This window comes from Apodemus sylvaticus, chromosome 3 (genome assembly GCF_947179515.1).
Source record: "Apodemus sylvaticus chromosome 3, mApoSyl1.1, whole genome shotgun sequence".
NCBI classification, from domain to species: domain Eukaryota; kingdom Metazoa; phylum Chordata; class Mammalia; order Rodentia; family Muridae; genus Apodemus; species Apodemus sylvaticus.
In genome coordinates this window covers 54,500,601-54,516,666 of record NC_067474.1, presented here as the reverse complement: position 1 = coordinate 54,516,666, position 16,066 = coordinate 54,500,601, and the positions used below count along the sequence as shown (strand labels likewise).

The 16,066-nt window shown below is 45.2% G+C and overlaps 2 protein-coding genes across 4 annotated transcripts in view; one reads left to right on the top strand and one right to left on the bottom strand.

Annotated features, from left to right (window-relative positions):
• The window catches only part of Rigi (RNA sensor RIG-I), a 42,577-nt gene extending 38,828 nt beyond the window's left edge, over window positions 1-3,749 (top strand). For both annotated transcript variants that reach the window (XM_052176240.1, XM_052176241.1), the window contains exons 17-18: window positions 443-586; window positions 2,510-3,749. In XM_052176240.1, coding sequence (XP_052032200.1) covers window positions 443-586; window positions 2,510-2,806 — 441 coding nt within the window. In that variant the 3' untranslated portion in view covers window positions 2,807-3,749. The remainder of the gene's footprint in view (window positions 1-442; window positions 587-2,509) is intronic.
• A 9,011-nt stretch (window positions 3,750-12,760) lies between these two features.
• Window positions 12,761-16,066, bottom strand: part of Aco1 (aconitase 1) — a 56,358-nt gene continuing 53,052 nt past the window's right edge. For both annotated transcript variants that reach the window (XM_052176239.1, XM_052176238.1), the window contains 2 exons: window positions 14,762-14,947; window positions 12,761-13,549 (listed from right to left, as the gene is read on the bottom strand). In XM_052176239.1, the coding sequence (XP_052032199.1) occupies window positions 13,436-13,549; window positions 14,762-14,947 (300 nt within the window). In that variant the 3' untranslated portion in view covers window positions 12,761-13,435. The remainder of the gene's footprint in view (window positions 13,550-14,761; window positions 14,948-16,066) is intronic.

The window sequence follows — 16,066 nt, the reverse complement described above, 5'->3', positions numbered from 1 at the left end:
CACTTGAGTTAGAATACAGTTTGCGTTATGCTGTACTGGAATTCGCAGGATGTTTTGAGCTTGGGGGGAGGTTTCAGAGGGAGATGACTATTCCTCCCCTCGAAGTATCCATATTATAAGTCTATCTGTGAAGGACTCCTAAAGTTTTGCAAACAACTAAAGTAGAAAGCACAGCTCAGGTGACTCTTCTATAGGTGTGTTTTTATGGCAGTCACTGGAAGACTGAGGTAGGGTGCATTTAAGCGCTGATTACCAAAGAGTTAGGAGAACCAAAGGAATTACTTGGTTTTTACAAGCAAAACGATACAAATAGGTGCTGTATGGAAATGCACTTGTGGAAATTAGTTTCACATGAGTGTGTGTGTGTGTGTGCATGTGCGAGCGAGTTTTGTGACCACGTGCTAATTATGGTCATTCAAAAAACCTTTCTGTTGGCATGTAGGTTCGCCGCATACAGTTGGATGAAAAATTCCTCAGAGACAGTCAGCACAAACCACAACCTGTCCCCGACAAAGAAAACAAGAAACTGCTGTGCGGCAAGTGCAAGACTTTTGCATGCTACACTGCTGACATTCGAGTGGTTGAGGTGAGTGGCCCTGCATAGTTTTTAGCACCAGTTAAATCTTACCATCTCCTGGAGAAATGTTTATAGCAAGAACACTATTTCTATTGTGGGGGTTGCGAGTGATGGCTATGGTTATGTATTGAGAAATAAAATCCTGCATCTGTGTGGGAGCCAGAACAGCTGATATCATTGAAGTACAAAACAGAAAATGGTGCTGTCAGCAGGGAGCAGAGTGAGGTCTAATTGCAGCTGCCCCAGACAGTCAGGCAGGACCGATAAGGTTTCCAGGTCCACACAGCAGGGAGAGTGCTGCTTATAGTTTCCGATTCATTACAACTCTTACGAAGAATTAGATGAGAGAAATTCAAAGCTTCATCCATGCAGAGATGAAAACTGCTCAGGCAGAAGGGAATACTAATTACTCTGGTGAGATCATTTGCATGCTTAGATTATGACACTGCACACCCTAAGTGAAGACAGCTGTGTGTTTTGAAAGACAGTCTCACTTAAGTAGACCATGTTGGCTTCAGCTTGTGATTTTCTGTGTCTTAGCCTCCCCAGTTCAGGGACTACACCACCACTCTCTCCAAAGAAATAGTTTTTTTCCAATGCAGGTATAGAAGGCTAAGCTAGATACCATGTTATGTCCTTGATTAGTTCCAGGGACAATTAAGGATTAGGCATGAAAATCTGGAATTGATTTCTTAGTTTTAATAAATGAGTGACTGAGTGTAAAATGGAACGGGGTTAAAGGCATTCCCGAATCTCCTGAGGCATCTCTGCAAGCTTACTGCATGTCAAAGATTATACCAAAGAAATGTTAAGGCTCTGATTTTGAAATGTACATGGTATAGTGTAAACCTGCCAGCAAATGAATGGTAAAGTGGGAAAATAGTATGATTATGAAGTTATAAAGATGCTTTTGTTATAGCTGCGTACAACATGAGCAGCGGTATCTTTGTCATGACAACTGTGGGTCCATCTTTGTCTAAAGGGGAAAAAAGGCTATATAAAAATGATATATTCTGCTAGTGAAATTCTCTCTTCCTGTTTGGTTTTCTAAACTTCCTTATTGGGACAGTGAATGCTTTTATAATGAAAACAAAATACCTCACTTTAAAAAAATGTAACACTTGCAGGTCAGCCCTCTACTTTTTCCCCCCTTCAGACTTTTTTCTTTTGACACAGGATCTCTCACTCTATAGCACTGGTATCTTGAAACTCACTATGTAGAGATTGTAGAGATCCCTTGTGTCTGCCTCCCAAGTGCTGGGATTTAAAGGCATGAACCACTTCATACATGGTCCCTTAAAACTTTTAACGAAGGATGGCAAAAACCCTGCAGAGACTAAACTTGCTGGCGTCATTCCTGCGTGGCGGGTGGCTGGACGAGCTGGGAATGGCTATATTACTTATTATGAGTCTTTTTTTTTTAGATGTAAAAGGTCCTTTCAGCTCCAATTTCAAGGCTTCTTGTTCACAGTGGTCCCTGTAGACCATTTCCTTGGAGGACTGGGCGCTGGGTCTGCATTTCTGTCTGTAGGGTACACTCTTAAGTCAACTCTAGGTGGGGTCTGCAGACAGTGTGGCTCTTGAGCCCCTTTGCGCTCACGCACACACACACACACACACACACACACACACACACCCTATGAGCCCTGGGTGTTCAGCCCCAGCCCTTTTGGCCTCTGGTGAACTGAACTTGCACTTTGTGTGTGAACTTCTCTTTGCTTCCGAGATGGAAAGCTGGGTTTCCCACTTCTTAGGTGCAAGAGGCCCAGAAAATGGATCCTGGTTGGCCTGCGGAGGATTCCGTCTATAGTCTCTTCTTCCAACTGTAAAATAAACGACATTCCACCCATTCCTCATCTTTGGCTATTGAGTGGCTTTTAAGCCATTTTCGGACTATTTCTAACATTGTGTGTTCCCATCTCTTCCTCCTAGAAATCCCACTACACTGTGCTTGGAAATGCTTTTAAGGAGCGCTTTGTTTGTAAGCCACACCCTAAACCAAAGATCTTTGACAGTTTTGAGAAGAAAGCAAAAATATTCTGTGCCAAACAGAACTGCAGCCATGACTGGGGAATCTTTGTGAGATACAAGACGTTTGAGATCCCAGTCATAAAAATTGAAAGTTTCGTCGTGGAAGATATTGTGAGCGGAGTTCAGAGCCGGCACTCAAAGTGGAAGGACTTCCATTTTCAAAGGCTACAGTTCGATCCTGCAGAAATGTCCACGTGACCCCGGGCTCCTCAGTCTCACGCCACAGGGATCGATGCTTTAAATGTGGAAGCCGTGAGCCAGTGCTTTCTTACCCAAGCTTACATGGTCCTTTCTTACGCAAGCCTGCACTGTGATGAAAGCCAGATAACCCAACCTGTTTGTTCTAAGTCGTTTCTGTCCACACAAAGCACACCGGCATGAACCATAGCACCGAATACTTTGTTCACCAATAACTCAGCACTTGGCGGTGGTGGGGAGGGGTTGAAATTTTCCCTTTTACACTTTTTCAGATCTGCCCACCAGGGAACGCGCAGCCACTCAGTACACGGAGAGGCGTGATGGCTGGCGAGCTGGAAGGGTTCCCACACTGCCCTCTGGGCTCCACCTGCTCTAAGCTGGCTTTTGCCTGTAACAACCCAGTGACTTAGTTCTTTTCCAGGCCACCAGGCTGCCAGATCTGCCGCACTCCTGTCCCTTTCAGGATCTGGCCCTGCCACTGTCACCGTCTGCAGATTCTCTGGTTTCTGTCTCTTTCCAGTCTTTTCCATTGGTCTGTTTGCTGACTCAAATTTGGTGATTGCAAGGTTCAATATGCACACACATATGTATTAAAATGACATATACTTTTAAAATGTAAAAGGCTATAGTTGACAGCTATGCTTACTGAGAAGGTATTTCTGTTCTGTTCATTTACTATATATCTTACTCTAATCTGTTCTTTTGATTTGGACCATTTCCCTTCCTTGAATAGATATCTCAAACCATCTCTCTCTCTGTCTATCTGTATGTTTGTCCCCCACCAGTTTGAGATAGGATCTCTCCATAGATCAGAAACTCGATACGTAGACCATGCCGGCCTTGAACTCACAGATCCCCCAGCCTCTCAAGTGCTGAAATTAAAATCTTTTCTCCATGCTTGGTTCTAACTATTTTCAATAAAGGTTGATGTTTAACATTTGAACTACTTCCAATTCATTCCCTAACATGAATTTTGTTGTTGTTTACTTTGTGAGACACTGTTCCTCTGTGAAGCCCTGGCTCTGTAGACCAGGCCGCCCTTGATCACAGAGATCTGCCAGCTCCTGCCTCCTGAGGGGCTGAGACTGAAGGCCTGTGTCACTCTGTCTAGTGCCCTTTCTTCTTACACATTATATATTCAAATGGCATTTCCATGTTTCTCCTCAAGGTTTACTAATGCTTCAGAGAGCTTAGTCTGGGGTTCTTCAGATCAAGAGACAAGTGTCTGAGTGCTGTTACTGCCAACAGAGCGAGGTACTCTTCAGCACAGGGAAGGAACTGTACTGGTTTTATAGGCAGTACTTGTAACTCACTTACTTGTAATTCACTAGGACCAATAATGGCCTAAATAAAACTGCAGAGATCATATGATCACATAACTCTTTTCACAGGACATTTACATCTGAAGACTATCCCAAGCCCACCCGGAGCACAGTGGGTCACCCAAACTACCCAGGTCAGCCCTGGAGGTCAACAGAATGGCATGGGATAGCACATCACTTCCCACATTAGCCTAGAGAAATTAACTAGCAACATAACTCTTTGGGGGGAAAAACCTATAGGGATATTAGGCTTTTAATAATAGAACAGGTGAAAAAGACGATGTGTAAGTAGTTCTTGGTAATGGTTATTGGTAAAATTCTTAGCGCAATAAAATGGATGAAATGAATTTGCTGAGAGCTTTCATTTCTTTTAGTATATGATGCCTTTCTTTGCTACTTTAAGAATTCTATAACGTGTAAGATACCTACTGGAAATTATTTGAGAAGAAACTTTTAAGCAGTGATTTAATTAAAAATTTATATATTTTATGTATATGTCGGCATGTCCACATGCACATTAGAAGAGGGCATTGGATTCTCTCTGACTTTAGTTATAGATGGCTTGTGCTGCCATGTGGGAGGTAAGAATTGAACTCAGGACCTCTGGAAGAGCAGTCAGTGCTCTTAACCGCTGAACCATCTCTCCAGCCTTGACAATGATAATTTAGTTGAAGTGAAATAGTCTTTTTTTTTTTTTTTTTTTTTTTTTTTTTTTGCCAATGGGGGAAAGCAGACTAAAGCTGAGGACAAACAGAAATATGAGTTGTACATGGACTCAAGCCACTGCCAAGAATACCCTGGGATGGAGCGAACCCTGGGTGACTAAGTACTGAATGAATAAAGAGGTAGGTTTTGAGAGATGGGAAAATGCTCGTCTTTGGACTTCCTGATGGAAGTTGCATCTGGAATCTCCCATGACCACATCACCGGTTCCCACTAGAGTCCTCACAGGTTGCCATCCGTGTGTCCTTTTTGAAGCTCAGTACAACTTGTTCTGCAACCACAGACCTTGCTGTTTCGTATGTCAGTGCCAGTGTCATGGCGTTTTCATCCTGACCTGGAGCCTTTGTCAAAGGCCTCATGGCACAATAAGGTTGCTGAACTCCTGAATCCTATACTTAGGACAGACTCAGTATTAACTCTATTTCAAATATTTCAAAGCCAACCAGATGCTGGTATTTCTGCGTGCATGACTTGTAGGATGGTGTTGTGATGTCCCAAGTTGTACATGGGGACTTTTGTACCCTTTCCATCTTTATGGCACACGGGTCACTGTGTTGCTTCCATCGTATTAACATCCACACAAACCAGTGGTTCCTGAAACACTTCTGTTCATTGGACCTTGTTAATTAGCATCCTGTAAAAACCCATGAACAGGTATCTGGCTGGGATAGCAACTAGATAGATAGAATCAAAGTGAACTGTAAACTTCTGGACCATGCCAGTAGCTGTTTTAATACACCATAAAATATAACTACTACAAATGTGTGTTTATTAAACAGGTACAGGCTTGCTGGGTGCGAACTTTTAAAACTCTTAATAAAAACGGCAGCTGTGATTATCTTTGTCCATGACAAATTTGACTAAGAGAATAGAAATTAGCTGAGTGTTAAGTCACATCCGGGTTTACAACATTTAACTTCCTAAAGAGCCGGTGGAACCACTGTTCCTGTGTTCACAGGCAATGCTGTTCCACTCCTACACAACCCAAGGGCCACTCCACCCTTCTTAACTGAAGGCACCCTCCTTTGAGCACGTGGGCTCAGAGCGTGGTACTGATGGGGAAGGCTGTGGAACCTGTAGGCGACGGAGCTGCTCTGGAGGAGGTGTGTCACTGGGAATGGATCTAGGGACTTTATAGCTGGTTCCTCTTCCTGTTCAGTCAGCTTCCTAAAAATACATGCAATGTGACTGGCCAGTCCCCTGCTCCAGTCACCCTGCCTTCCCTGTCCTCACTACCAAAATGGACATCGTTGGTCTGGAACCTTACACCAACATAAACTCTTCCCCCCCTAAAGTTGCCTTTGTCAGGATATATCCCCACAGCAACAGAAAAGTAACGTAGATACTAACACAGTCCTGAAGGAGAGGCTGTACCAAAGTTAAGGTTCTTCATTGATGAGTGGGAACTCCTATTGACTGTGCCCAGAGCAGATGTTTGCAATGACAAATGATTAACTGTCACCAAACAGCTGATAGTAGCCATAACCCTGACCCACAGAGAGACTCAGAATAGGAGATATAAATAAATGCTGTCTCAGAGGCCATTAGAATGTGAGCTAACTCAACGATTAAGAGTACTGACTGTTATTCCAAAGGTCCTGAGTTCAAATCCCAGCAACCACACGGGCTCACAACCATCCATAACGAGATCTGATGCTTTCTTCTGGAGTGTCTGAAAATAGCTACCGTGTACTTAAATATAATAAATAAAGAAATAAATAAATCTTTTTTTAAAAAAGGAAGAATAAGGCAGTAATGAACTTGGAAGATCATAAATACAGAGGTATCCATCCCTTTTACAAGAAGGAAGGGATGGGGAGTAGTGGGCCAGCACCGCCTTGAGAACTCAGTCAAAAGGCTGTACAGTTTAACTTTGGGCCAGCATTGGACACTGGCCAATATTGAAGCACAAAGAACAGAGGACACGTTAGCTAGAGGATTAGAAAGTGGAAGATGCTTGTTCCAGAGGTGCGGCCACCCGAGACTTCCTTCACAGCCAGCATCTTAGTCTGATCAGGCTGCTACAGCACAAACTCACAGAAGAGACAGTTTAAGTGTAGATATTTCTGGAGGTTGAGGAAGCCAAGATCAAACAGCGCCACCCCTAAAAACTTCCAGCCAAGAATACTGTTCCTGGCATAGCTGTTCTTCAAAATTGACGAGAGGATAAAGGCTTTCTCAAATACAAGATGAGGGATCCAGACCTACCACAGGAAACACCACAGGCAGCCGAAGCTAGAAACAAGAAAAGATACAAAAGAATTTCATGAAGTCATTGTTTTTAATAGCTGAGTAGTATTCCATTGTGTAACTGTACCATATTTTCTGTATCCATTCCTCTGTTGAAGGACATCTGGGTTCTTTCCAGCTTCTGGCTATTATAAATAAGGCTGCTATGAACATAGTGGAGCATGTATCCTTGTTATATGTTGGAGAATCTTTTGGATATAGGCCCAGGAGTGGTATAGCTGGGTCCTCAGGTAATATTATGTCTAATTTTCTGAGGAACTGCCAGACTGATTTCCAGAGTGGTTGTATCAGCTTGCAACCCCACCAACAATGTATAAATTATCATCCTGAGTGAGGTAACCCAATCACGAAAGAACACACATGGTATGCACTCACTGATAAGTGGATATTGGCCCCAAACCTTAGAATACCCAAGATACAATTCACAGACCACCTCAAGGTCAAGAAGAAGGAAGACCAAAGAATGGGTGCTTTGGTCCTTCTTAGAAGGGGGAACAAAATACTCACAGGAGCAAATGTGGAGACAAAGTATGCAGCAGACACTGAAGGAAAGGCCATCCAGAGACTGCCTCACCTGGGGAATCCATTCTATTTACAGTCACCAAATGCAGACACTATTGCAGATGCCAAGAAGTGCATGCTGACAGGAGCCTGATAGAGTCTCCTGAGAGGCTCTGCTGGAGTCTGACATATATAGAGGCAGATGCTCACAGCCAACCATTGAACTGATCATGGGGTCTCCAATAGAGGAGTTAGAGAAAGGACTGAAGGACCTGAAGGGGATTGCAATCCCATAGGAAGAACAACAATATCAACTAACCAGAGCTCCCAGTGTCTAAACCACCAACCAAGGAGTACACATGGAGGGACCCATGCTCCAGCTGCAAATGTAGCAGAGGATGGCCTTGTTGGGCATCAATGGGAGAAGAGGCCCTTCGTCCAGTGAAGGCTCAATGCCCCAGGGTTGGGCAATGCAAGGGCGGGAGTAGGTGGGTGGGTGGCAGAGCACCCTCATAGAAGCAGGGTGAGAGGGGGGGATAGGGGGTTTGCTGAGGGGAAACTGGGAACGGGGATAACATTTGAAATGTAAATAACTAAAATAACCAATAACAAATAAAAAGAAAAGATACAAAAGCATAAAACTCACAGGGAAAGTAAGTACACACCCAATGAAAACGCTGCTGATGGGATGCCAGTCTTCCCACCATTTACTTCCACACCATTAACATGACATCACAACCATGAGAGACTAGACACTTGGTAATAAAAACAAGCACGGTGGTTAAGATGCAGACTGTGGGATGAAGGGCAAGTCTTCATATGCGCTCTTAGCTGTTAAATGACCTGCCATATCACATGATCCTGGAGGCTCGCTGAGATCACAACTCCAAACCTCCAGCAGACAGACAGAAGACCCCACTAAAGAACATCGCCTGCACACGCAGGAAGGGGTGGAGAGGGACAACCTACATCCTCACCCACCAGCAGTGGGAGGCATTTTAGAAATGTGTACATACTACGTTCCTGAACAAGTAATGAGCCAAAGGGAAAGTAAGAAAATTAAATTGCATGCACTGAAAGAATTAAGGTTATTAACATGTCTGTGATAACACCATGATCTGTAGATTCAATGCAATCCTAAAGAATTCCCAATGCTGCTGGACAGTGGTGGCCACACCTTTAGTCCCAGCACTTGGGAGGCAGAGGCAGGTGGATTTCTGAGTTCGAGGCTAGCCTGGTCTACAGAGTGAGTTCCAGGACAGCCAGGGCACACAGAAAAGTCCTGTCTCGAAAAAACTAAAAACCAAACCAAACCAAACCAACCAAACAAAAAAGAATTCCCAATGCTCTTTTTTCCCAAAGATGTTTTTCTAAGAAACAAAAGCTACCTTACTATGTACAAGGAACAGGAATCCCAAGCCGAGAAGGAAAACAAACCTGAAATTATTACTGATACCAAATTTCAAAATATATTACAGAGACACAGCAATGAAAACAGCATCCTGGTAACATAAGAAGAGACGCAGAACCCAGAGGAAAAGAACAGAGGTTGCAGAAGTAGTGTGATCATGACTTGACAAGGAAGCCAAGACACACAACGGAGAAGAGCTGTCTCTTCAATAAATGCTGTTGGAAAAACTGGAGGGCCACATGCAAAGAGCTAAGCTGACCCTTATCTTACAGTTTATAAAAGTCAGCTCAAGAGAGACTGAAGACTGAAGCCTAAGACCCCACTCCCAGAAAGGATTAGATAAACTCAAAGGAAATGCTATGGCATTGTTTATAGTTACGTCCTCGGCAGCAAAAAGGAAAACAGGCCCATCAGACTGCTTCCAAATAAAAGTTTTGTAGCCATGGAAATAGTCAAGTGTTAGACTGACTACAAGATCAGAGAAAATATTTGATAAATACTTACTATCTAGAATAGGTGGTATTCTATGCTAGACAGGACTAGAATAGTCCTATCAAAGGACTGGAACAGACACTTTTCAAAACAAGTCACAAAAATGATCAATACATATATGAAAATATACTCAACACCATTAATCATCAAGGAGCTGCATATAAAACCATAGTTAAAACTACACACACACACACACACACCCAAAAGGTTACTGCTGGTAAGTATGGGAGAGAGCAGTTGGTGTGGTGGCGGCTAGGCAGTGCAGCTCTGTGACAGATCCAGAGTCGCAGCACTCCGTGTGGCCACAAAGCCCAAGCGGAAGGTTAGCAAGAGCGCCACTCCTCAAGGCTGTCTGCCAAACCTTCCCCTGCCAAGGTGGATGTGAAACCCCAAAAAGCCTCGGGAAAGGATAAAGCATCAGACACAAAAGTGCCGATAAAATGGAAGAGGGGAGCGGAGGGAATCAGGCTGAAGTGGCTGACCAGCCAACTACAGATCTGCCGGCAGGAAACAGAGTCCAGCTTCTGAAGAAAAGAAGCCAGGTCCGACTAAGCATCCATCCCGTCAGTGCTCCCCGCCTCCCTTCTTGTACAATCCAGAGGAATATTTTGTTTTGTTTTGCTTTGTTTTGGTTTTTTGAGACAGGGTTTCTCTGTGTAGCCCTGGCTGTCCTGGAGCTCACTCTGTAGACCAGGCTAGCCTCGAACTCAGAAATCCACCTGCCTCTGCCTCCCAGAGTGCTGGGATTAAAGGTGTGCAACACCACCACCCGGCTAGAAGAATATTTTTATCAACTATTTTGTAAATGCGTTTTTCAGTACCTCTAGAAACATTTTTAAAAGGTGAGGGAATCCCAGCTCATCCCATTTTTTAAGTGTAAATGTTTTTTTTTAAAGATTTATTTATTTATTCATTATATGTAAGTACACTGTAGCTGCCTTCAGACACCCCAGAAGAGGGCGTCAGATCTCTTGTGATGGTTGTGAGCCACCATGTGGTTACTGGGATTTGAACTCAGGACCTTTGGAAGAGCAATCGGTGCTTTTAACCGCTGAGCCATCTCTCCAGCCCCTGTAAATGTTTTTTTTTTTTTTTTTTAAAGAGGTTAAATCATTTGCTGGTTGTTTATTTTTGGAGATAACCAGAAAATAGCAGGATACTGAATCAGGAGAGGCTGTAACTGTCTTGGGGGTCACCATGACATTTGGTTGAGGGGGCTAGTTTTATATCCTACAATACACAGCATACTAAATGGCAATTTAGAGATTCAGTCGTGCATTTGTGTCTGGAATATTTTCAGTTCTAGCTGGTCCTGTGTTTCTAGTAGAACCATTTTGTAAGAAAGCTAGTCCTTGGTCCTTGCCCTGCCAGAACTGTGATGTCTGTGGTCATGGCAGTCTGTTTTCCTAACAGTTGTGATAATGTGCTGTGAAAGATGGAAGTTTCGAGTATGTTCTGTGTGTGGCATGAAACTGTGAGCCGTGGAGCTGAGGATTATGAGCGTTTGGTTGCTATGAGAGGTCTTAGGGAAACTTGTCAAGTTTGAGGCTGGAACATCCTTGGAATTAAGTTCAAAGAAAAAACAACACTTGCTCTTCATTTGCGTACGTGAACACAATGGGACTCTTCAGAGCTTGGGTCCATGAGCACACATATGGCTCTTTTTGGGCACAAGTGATAAGAATTGGAATGTCTGTGTACTCTGCTTCTCGACCAATAAAATCTGCTGTGAAAGAAAAATAGAGTATGGGAAAGAGGCGTGCACACAGTTCGAGGCCCATATACACAGACACGCAAAGACACTAAGGAAAACAGTACAGGACCCTCCAGAAACTCACAAAGGACATTCTTTTGGCCCAGAAGTTCCACTTCTAGGTGTGCATCTGAAGGAAAGAAGCCAGTGTGTTGAGGAAACACCTGTATCACCATCCATTTTCAGCACTATTCATAACCACTAAGGTAGAACCTGCTTAGTTGTCTATCCATGACTGAATCAAGAAAGTATAGGGCACATGTGTGCACACACAAACATACTGTGGTAACAGGACAAACCTTATGGACCTTGTGTTTAAATGAAAAAAGCCATGCACAAAAGAAAAACAACCGTGCAATCTCACTATGTCTAAAGTTAAATGTACACTGCAATAGTTACATGGGGGCTGGGAGGGGGGTCGAGGGGGGCTGAGAGGAGCTGAGGGGGGCCGAGAGGACGCCATTGCCGAGGGGGGCCGAGGGGAGCCGAGAAGACACTGTTGCTGAGGAAGCAGCGAAGAGTCAGCTCTGGAAAGAATGGAGAAAGTACTACACGCTGTACGTGAAAACATGGGAGAACGTGGGCTTCCATTCAGGAGGAAGGAGCTTAGGAGCTCTGTGGTACAGCACCACAAGCGCTGTTGATACCTACACATTCTATGTTCTTTGAAAAATATGTTCTTGGAAGTATTCTCACCACAAAAAGTAAGAATGGGAGGCTCAGTTTAGTCACCCTATGATGTTTACATATTTAAAAAGTCATGTACAAGGTAAATACAATTTTTACATTTTAGTTAAAAAAAAATTAAGAGACACAGTCCAGTGGTGGTGGGGCACACCTTGAATCTGGCACTTGCGAGGTAGAAGCAGGTGGATCTCTATGAGTTCGAGGGCAGCCTGGCTGACAGAGTGAGTTCTAGGACAGCCAAGGCTACACAGAAAAACCCTGTCTCAAAAACAAAATGAAACAAACAAGAACAAAAGAAAAAAAAAGGAAAGAAAAAGAAAAGAAGAAAGAAAAAAGTTAAGAGACACAAAGCAACCCCTCCCCCAGAGGAACTTTAATCCATCACAGGCACTGGGTGGTCTGGACAAGGGCAGGGGTCGGGCCATTCACGGAACAGTTCTCAGCCCTGGTTCTTATACAGGCATTTTGTAACAGCAGCCTGAGCGGAATAAGGCACACCCTAAAACAATCCCAGCCATGAAGGTCAGTGAACAGAGTTTAGGGCACCAAGAAGCTTCAATCTGCCCCTTGCTGCTGCTGTGACCAGCGCAGAAGGCGACTTCCTGTCCGCTGCACTCACACCTTGGTGGTGACTTCCTGTCCGCTGCACTCACACCGTGGCGACTTCCTGTCCACTGCACTCACACCGTGCCTCACACTCTGGCTCGGCAGTGCTCCCTCTGTGCCTGCAGCTCAGACGCAGGGGACCCAAGAGCAGACTCCCAGGGCCCAGTGTCACAACATGCCCAACAAAATTCAATTCCAAAGCCAACACGTTTTCATGAAAATATATTTAATCTTATTTGAATTAGAAATCCCGTCTCTCTCCCCAGTCACTTTCAAACAAAGGACCCCTAACGTTGACAATGGTAAAAGACAATCTCATGTTGATTGATAGGTAGGTGATCAAACACTCTTGACGGCTGACCTGTCCACAAGGTCTTCGCTCACCTCTAAGGGAGGGATCACATCATCGCTGTGAATCTGAAGTGTGAAGACATTCTTAAGCTATGTCAGTTAACACTGGTGTAACATTCAGAGGAGTGGGCTCCCCAGGGAAGGGTGTCACTGAGCAGAGAAAGCCACAGAACAACAGAAAGGGCACGAGCCACTTCTGAGAACACTGGCTAGTGTAGAGCTCAAGATCAGTCAGAGTGAAAGATCGACGTCCGGTGATCAGTGACTTTAAAGAGAAGGTAGCTCCCACTGGTACTACAGACCGTCCCGTGATTCTAGGATCCAGATTATAGAAAGGGATAAAAAGATTAACAAATCGCAAAACTAGAGACTCCTGGCTCTGTGCCTCCAGAAAAGGCGGTGCCCACTCGCTTATCCCGGCAGCACCTTCGTTAGAAGTAGAGGTGGCTGCTCCGCCAGGCCTCCACCAGCGGGGCCTGGCACCTCACTGGGTCTAGCACCGAGCGCGTGCGGGTCTCCTGAGAGGCCAGCACCTACTGGGCCATCTTTCGGATCATGTAGTTCAGGATGCCTCCATTGTGGAAGTACGTGAGCTCCACGTCGGTGTCGAACCGCATCACGGCCTCGAAGGTCTTCCCAGTGTCAAGCTGCAAGAGCAGAGAGGCAGGGGGCTGCTGAGGGCGGGGCGACCCGGGGTGGGGGGGCTGCTGAAGGCAGGGCGACCCGAGGCTCCTGCCCCAGGGAGACTCCCCCTGGCTTGGTTGCCACCGGCCGGCCTCAGGTGGGGCGTGGTATATGCCCACAGTGCCAGCAGCAGATGGAACCAGTGGTCTGCACACCCAACAAGAACCCTGGGCATTTACGTGCCCTCTAGAGGCTGAGAAGCATCGCAGAATTAATGATGCTGGTGAGAGAGAGGCGCATGGGAACAAAGTGGCCTCTCAGGACGGCAGCTATGAGGGACACTGTGATGCCTTTCCCTATGTTTTTTCCTGGACATACTCTGGGCAGCAGAAGTCTCTGGGGTTGTTCCTTAGGCAGCTGATCCAACTGATCACCTGGGGTCATCCCGGGACCTCAGCAGCTGCCTCTGCAGTGCCCCTTGGGAATTTGGTACAGGGCACTTTATTCTTGCCTCTCCTGAGGATGTTGTTGTTACCTCTACGTTAGTTACTTTTCTGTCACTGTGATAAAACACCATGGCCAAAGCAACTAAAGAAGGGGTTTATCTTGGCTTTCGGCTCCAGAGACTCCGAGTCCATCATGGTGGGAGCCATGGCTGCAGGAGCAGGAAGAAGAGGGCTTCTCTCCTCAGCCACAGTACAAAGCAGAGGGAGGGGACTGCATGGTGAGTCTCTGAACTCTCCGCCTCTTCCACCCCTCCGCCCCAGACATACTTCCCCCAGCGCAGCTTCCACCTACTCCTACACCACCTATGCTTAGCCTACACCTCCGGGAGGCACCACCTGAGGCACCATCTCTGGTTGCAGGAGACTGTGGGGAATTTTCTGTTTTGTAGCACAGCCATGGGGCTGGGCCTGGGGCTGGGACAAGGTTCCTTAAAAAATGGAAATCTTAGGTAACGGGAAAGCATCACCTCTGAACTTCCATCACTAATCTTTGGGCAGAAAGAGGTGGAGAGAATGGGGCTGGTGGGGACAGGAGTTCAGAATGAATTGATAAACACTATGAATTAAAAACTATGCTAATCAGCAGATATTTTCCTACCCTGGACCAGGAGGCTTTGCATCCATCTGATGGTATCTGGAGTTAGCTACCCTCTGCCCCACTAATTCCTTCCTATCAACCGATGATAAACAACAGGCCCTGCAGGTCCGGCCAGCAGAAGCCCTGCTTACCTTTATCTGAACCTTCATGCGAGGCTTCAGGTCTTCAGGGATGTTGATAGTGTATCTTTCCCGACCTGTGAGTCCCAGAGAGTCTGCTGTTTCACCGGGGAGATACTCGAGGGGGATCACCCCCATGCCAACCAGGTTGCTGCGGTGAATACGCTCATAGCTCTCTGCCAGTACAGCTTTGATCCCCTGACGAACCAAGAGAGAAGTTTAGACCCAGCTTCATTCTTTAGGAGGTACACAGACACTTTGCAAGAGGCTTCTTAAGAAATTCTCACAGCTAGATGGTAGACCTGTGGGTCTAAAATGCTATCTTCTGGTTAGAAATAATTGAATAGCGACTCATATCTGATTGCCTACCATACACCAGCACTCTGTAAGCACTTAACCTGAATTCTTTCCTGCCTTCCAGCAGCCTTGAGATCCAGCTGATGCTGTTACAGTTCCCTTTCACTGAGGGAGTCTCAGTGGTGGGATGTAGCATTGGAACCCATGAGGTCAGACCATGCATTTAGCCACTTTGAGATTCTAGAGTCCTCAGCTAATCTGTATCTGGAATGCATATCTCAAATATAAAAGAAAATCGTTTTTCTTTCTTTGAGTTTTATTTTATTGTGGGCACACATCAGCAGATACCAAGGGTTTAATCAGAACTGACATTCGGAATGTACTAAGCAAACGATTAGCATGCATAGCTTTCCCATCTCCTGTTTCAGGATCAAACTGCACTTAACAGTGTTTCTGTGAAGCTTCCTAGAAAGGACCTTTTATTGTTAATGTATAATTGGTAACATACAGCAGTAACCAATACAGCAGAGAACTGGAGTAACTAGGCTTTCCTGTTAGTTCTCAATCCTACCTCAAATCTACTGCACCAAAACCTTGCAGGTCTGTGTGTGTGTGTGTGTGTGTGTGTGTGCACAAGATTACATTTAAGTTTCAAGAACCTGATTGTAAAGTAATAGGTATTGAAGCTGTTGCATGTTAGAATCACCAGGGGAGGTTTTAAAAATCCCAATGTCTAAGCCTTTACTAAATGAAGTGTATGCTCTAAAGAGAACACCTGAGATGTCCCCACAAGTATTCCCAAAGTCAAAAAACACTGGGTGGATATAAAATGTGCACACCCTTTTAGGCTGCTGTGGTAGCTCAGTGGGTAAAGGCACTTGCCATCACGCCTTAGTCCCACGACTCCTGCGAGCTGTCTTTCCTCCGACTCGTGGCTGTGTAGGCGCTCGTGTGTATGTACCTGTGCGTGCATGAGTGACCGTACTCATGAACTGCATGAACACATGCAGCTTAAAATCA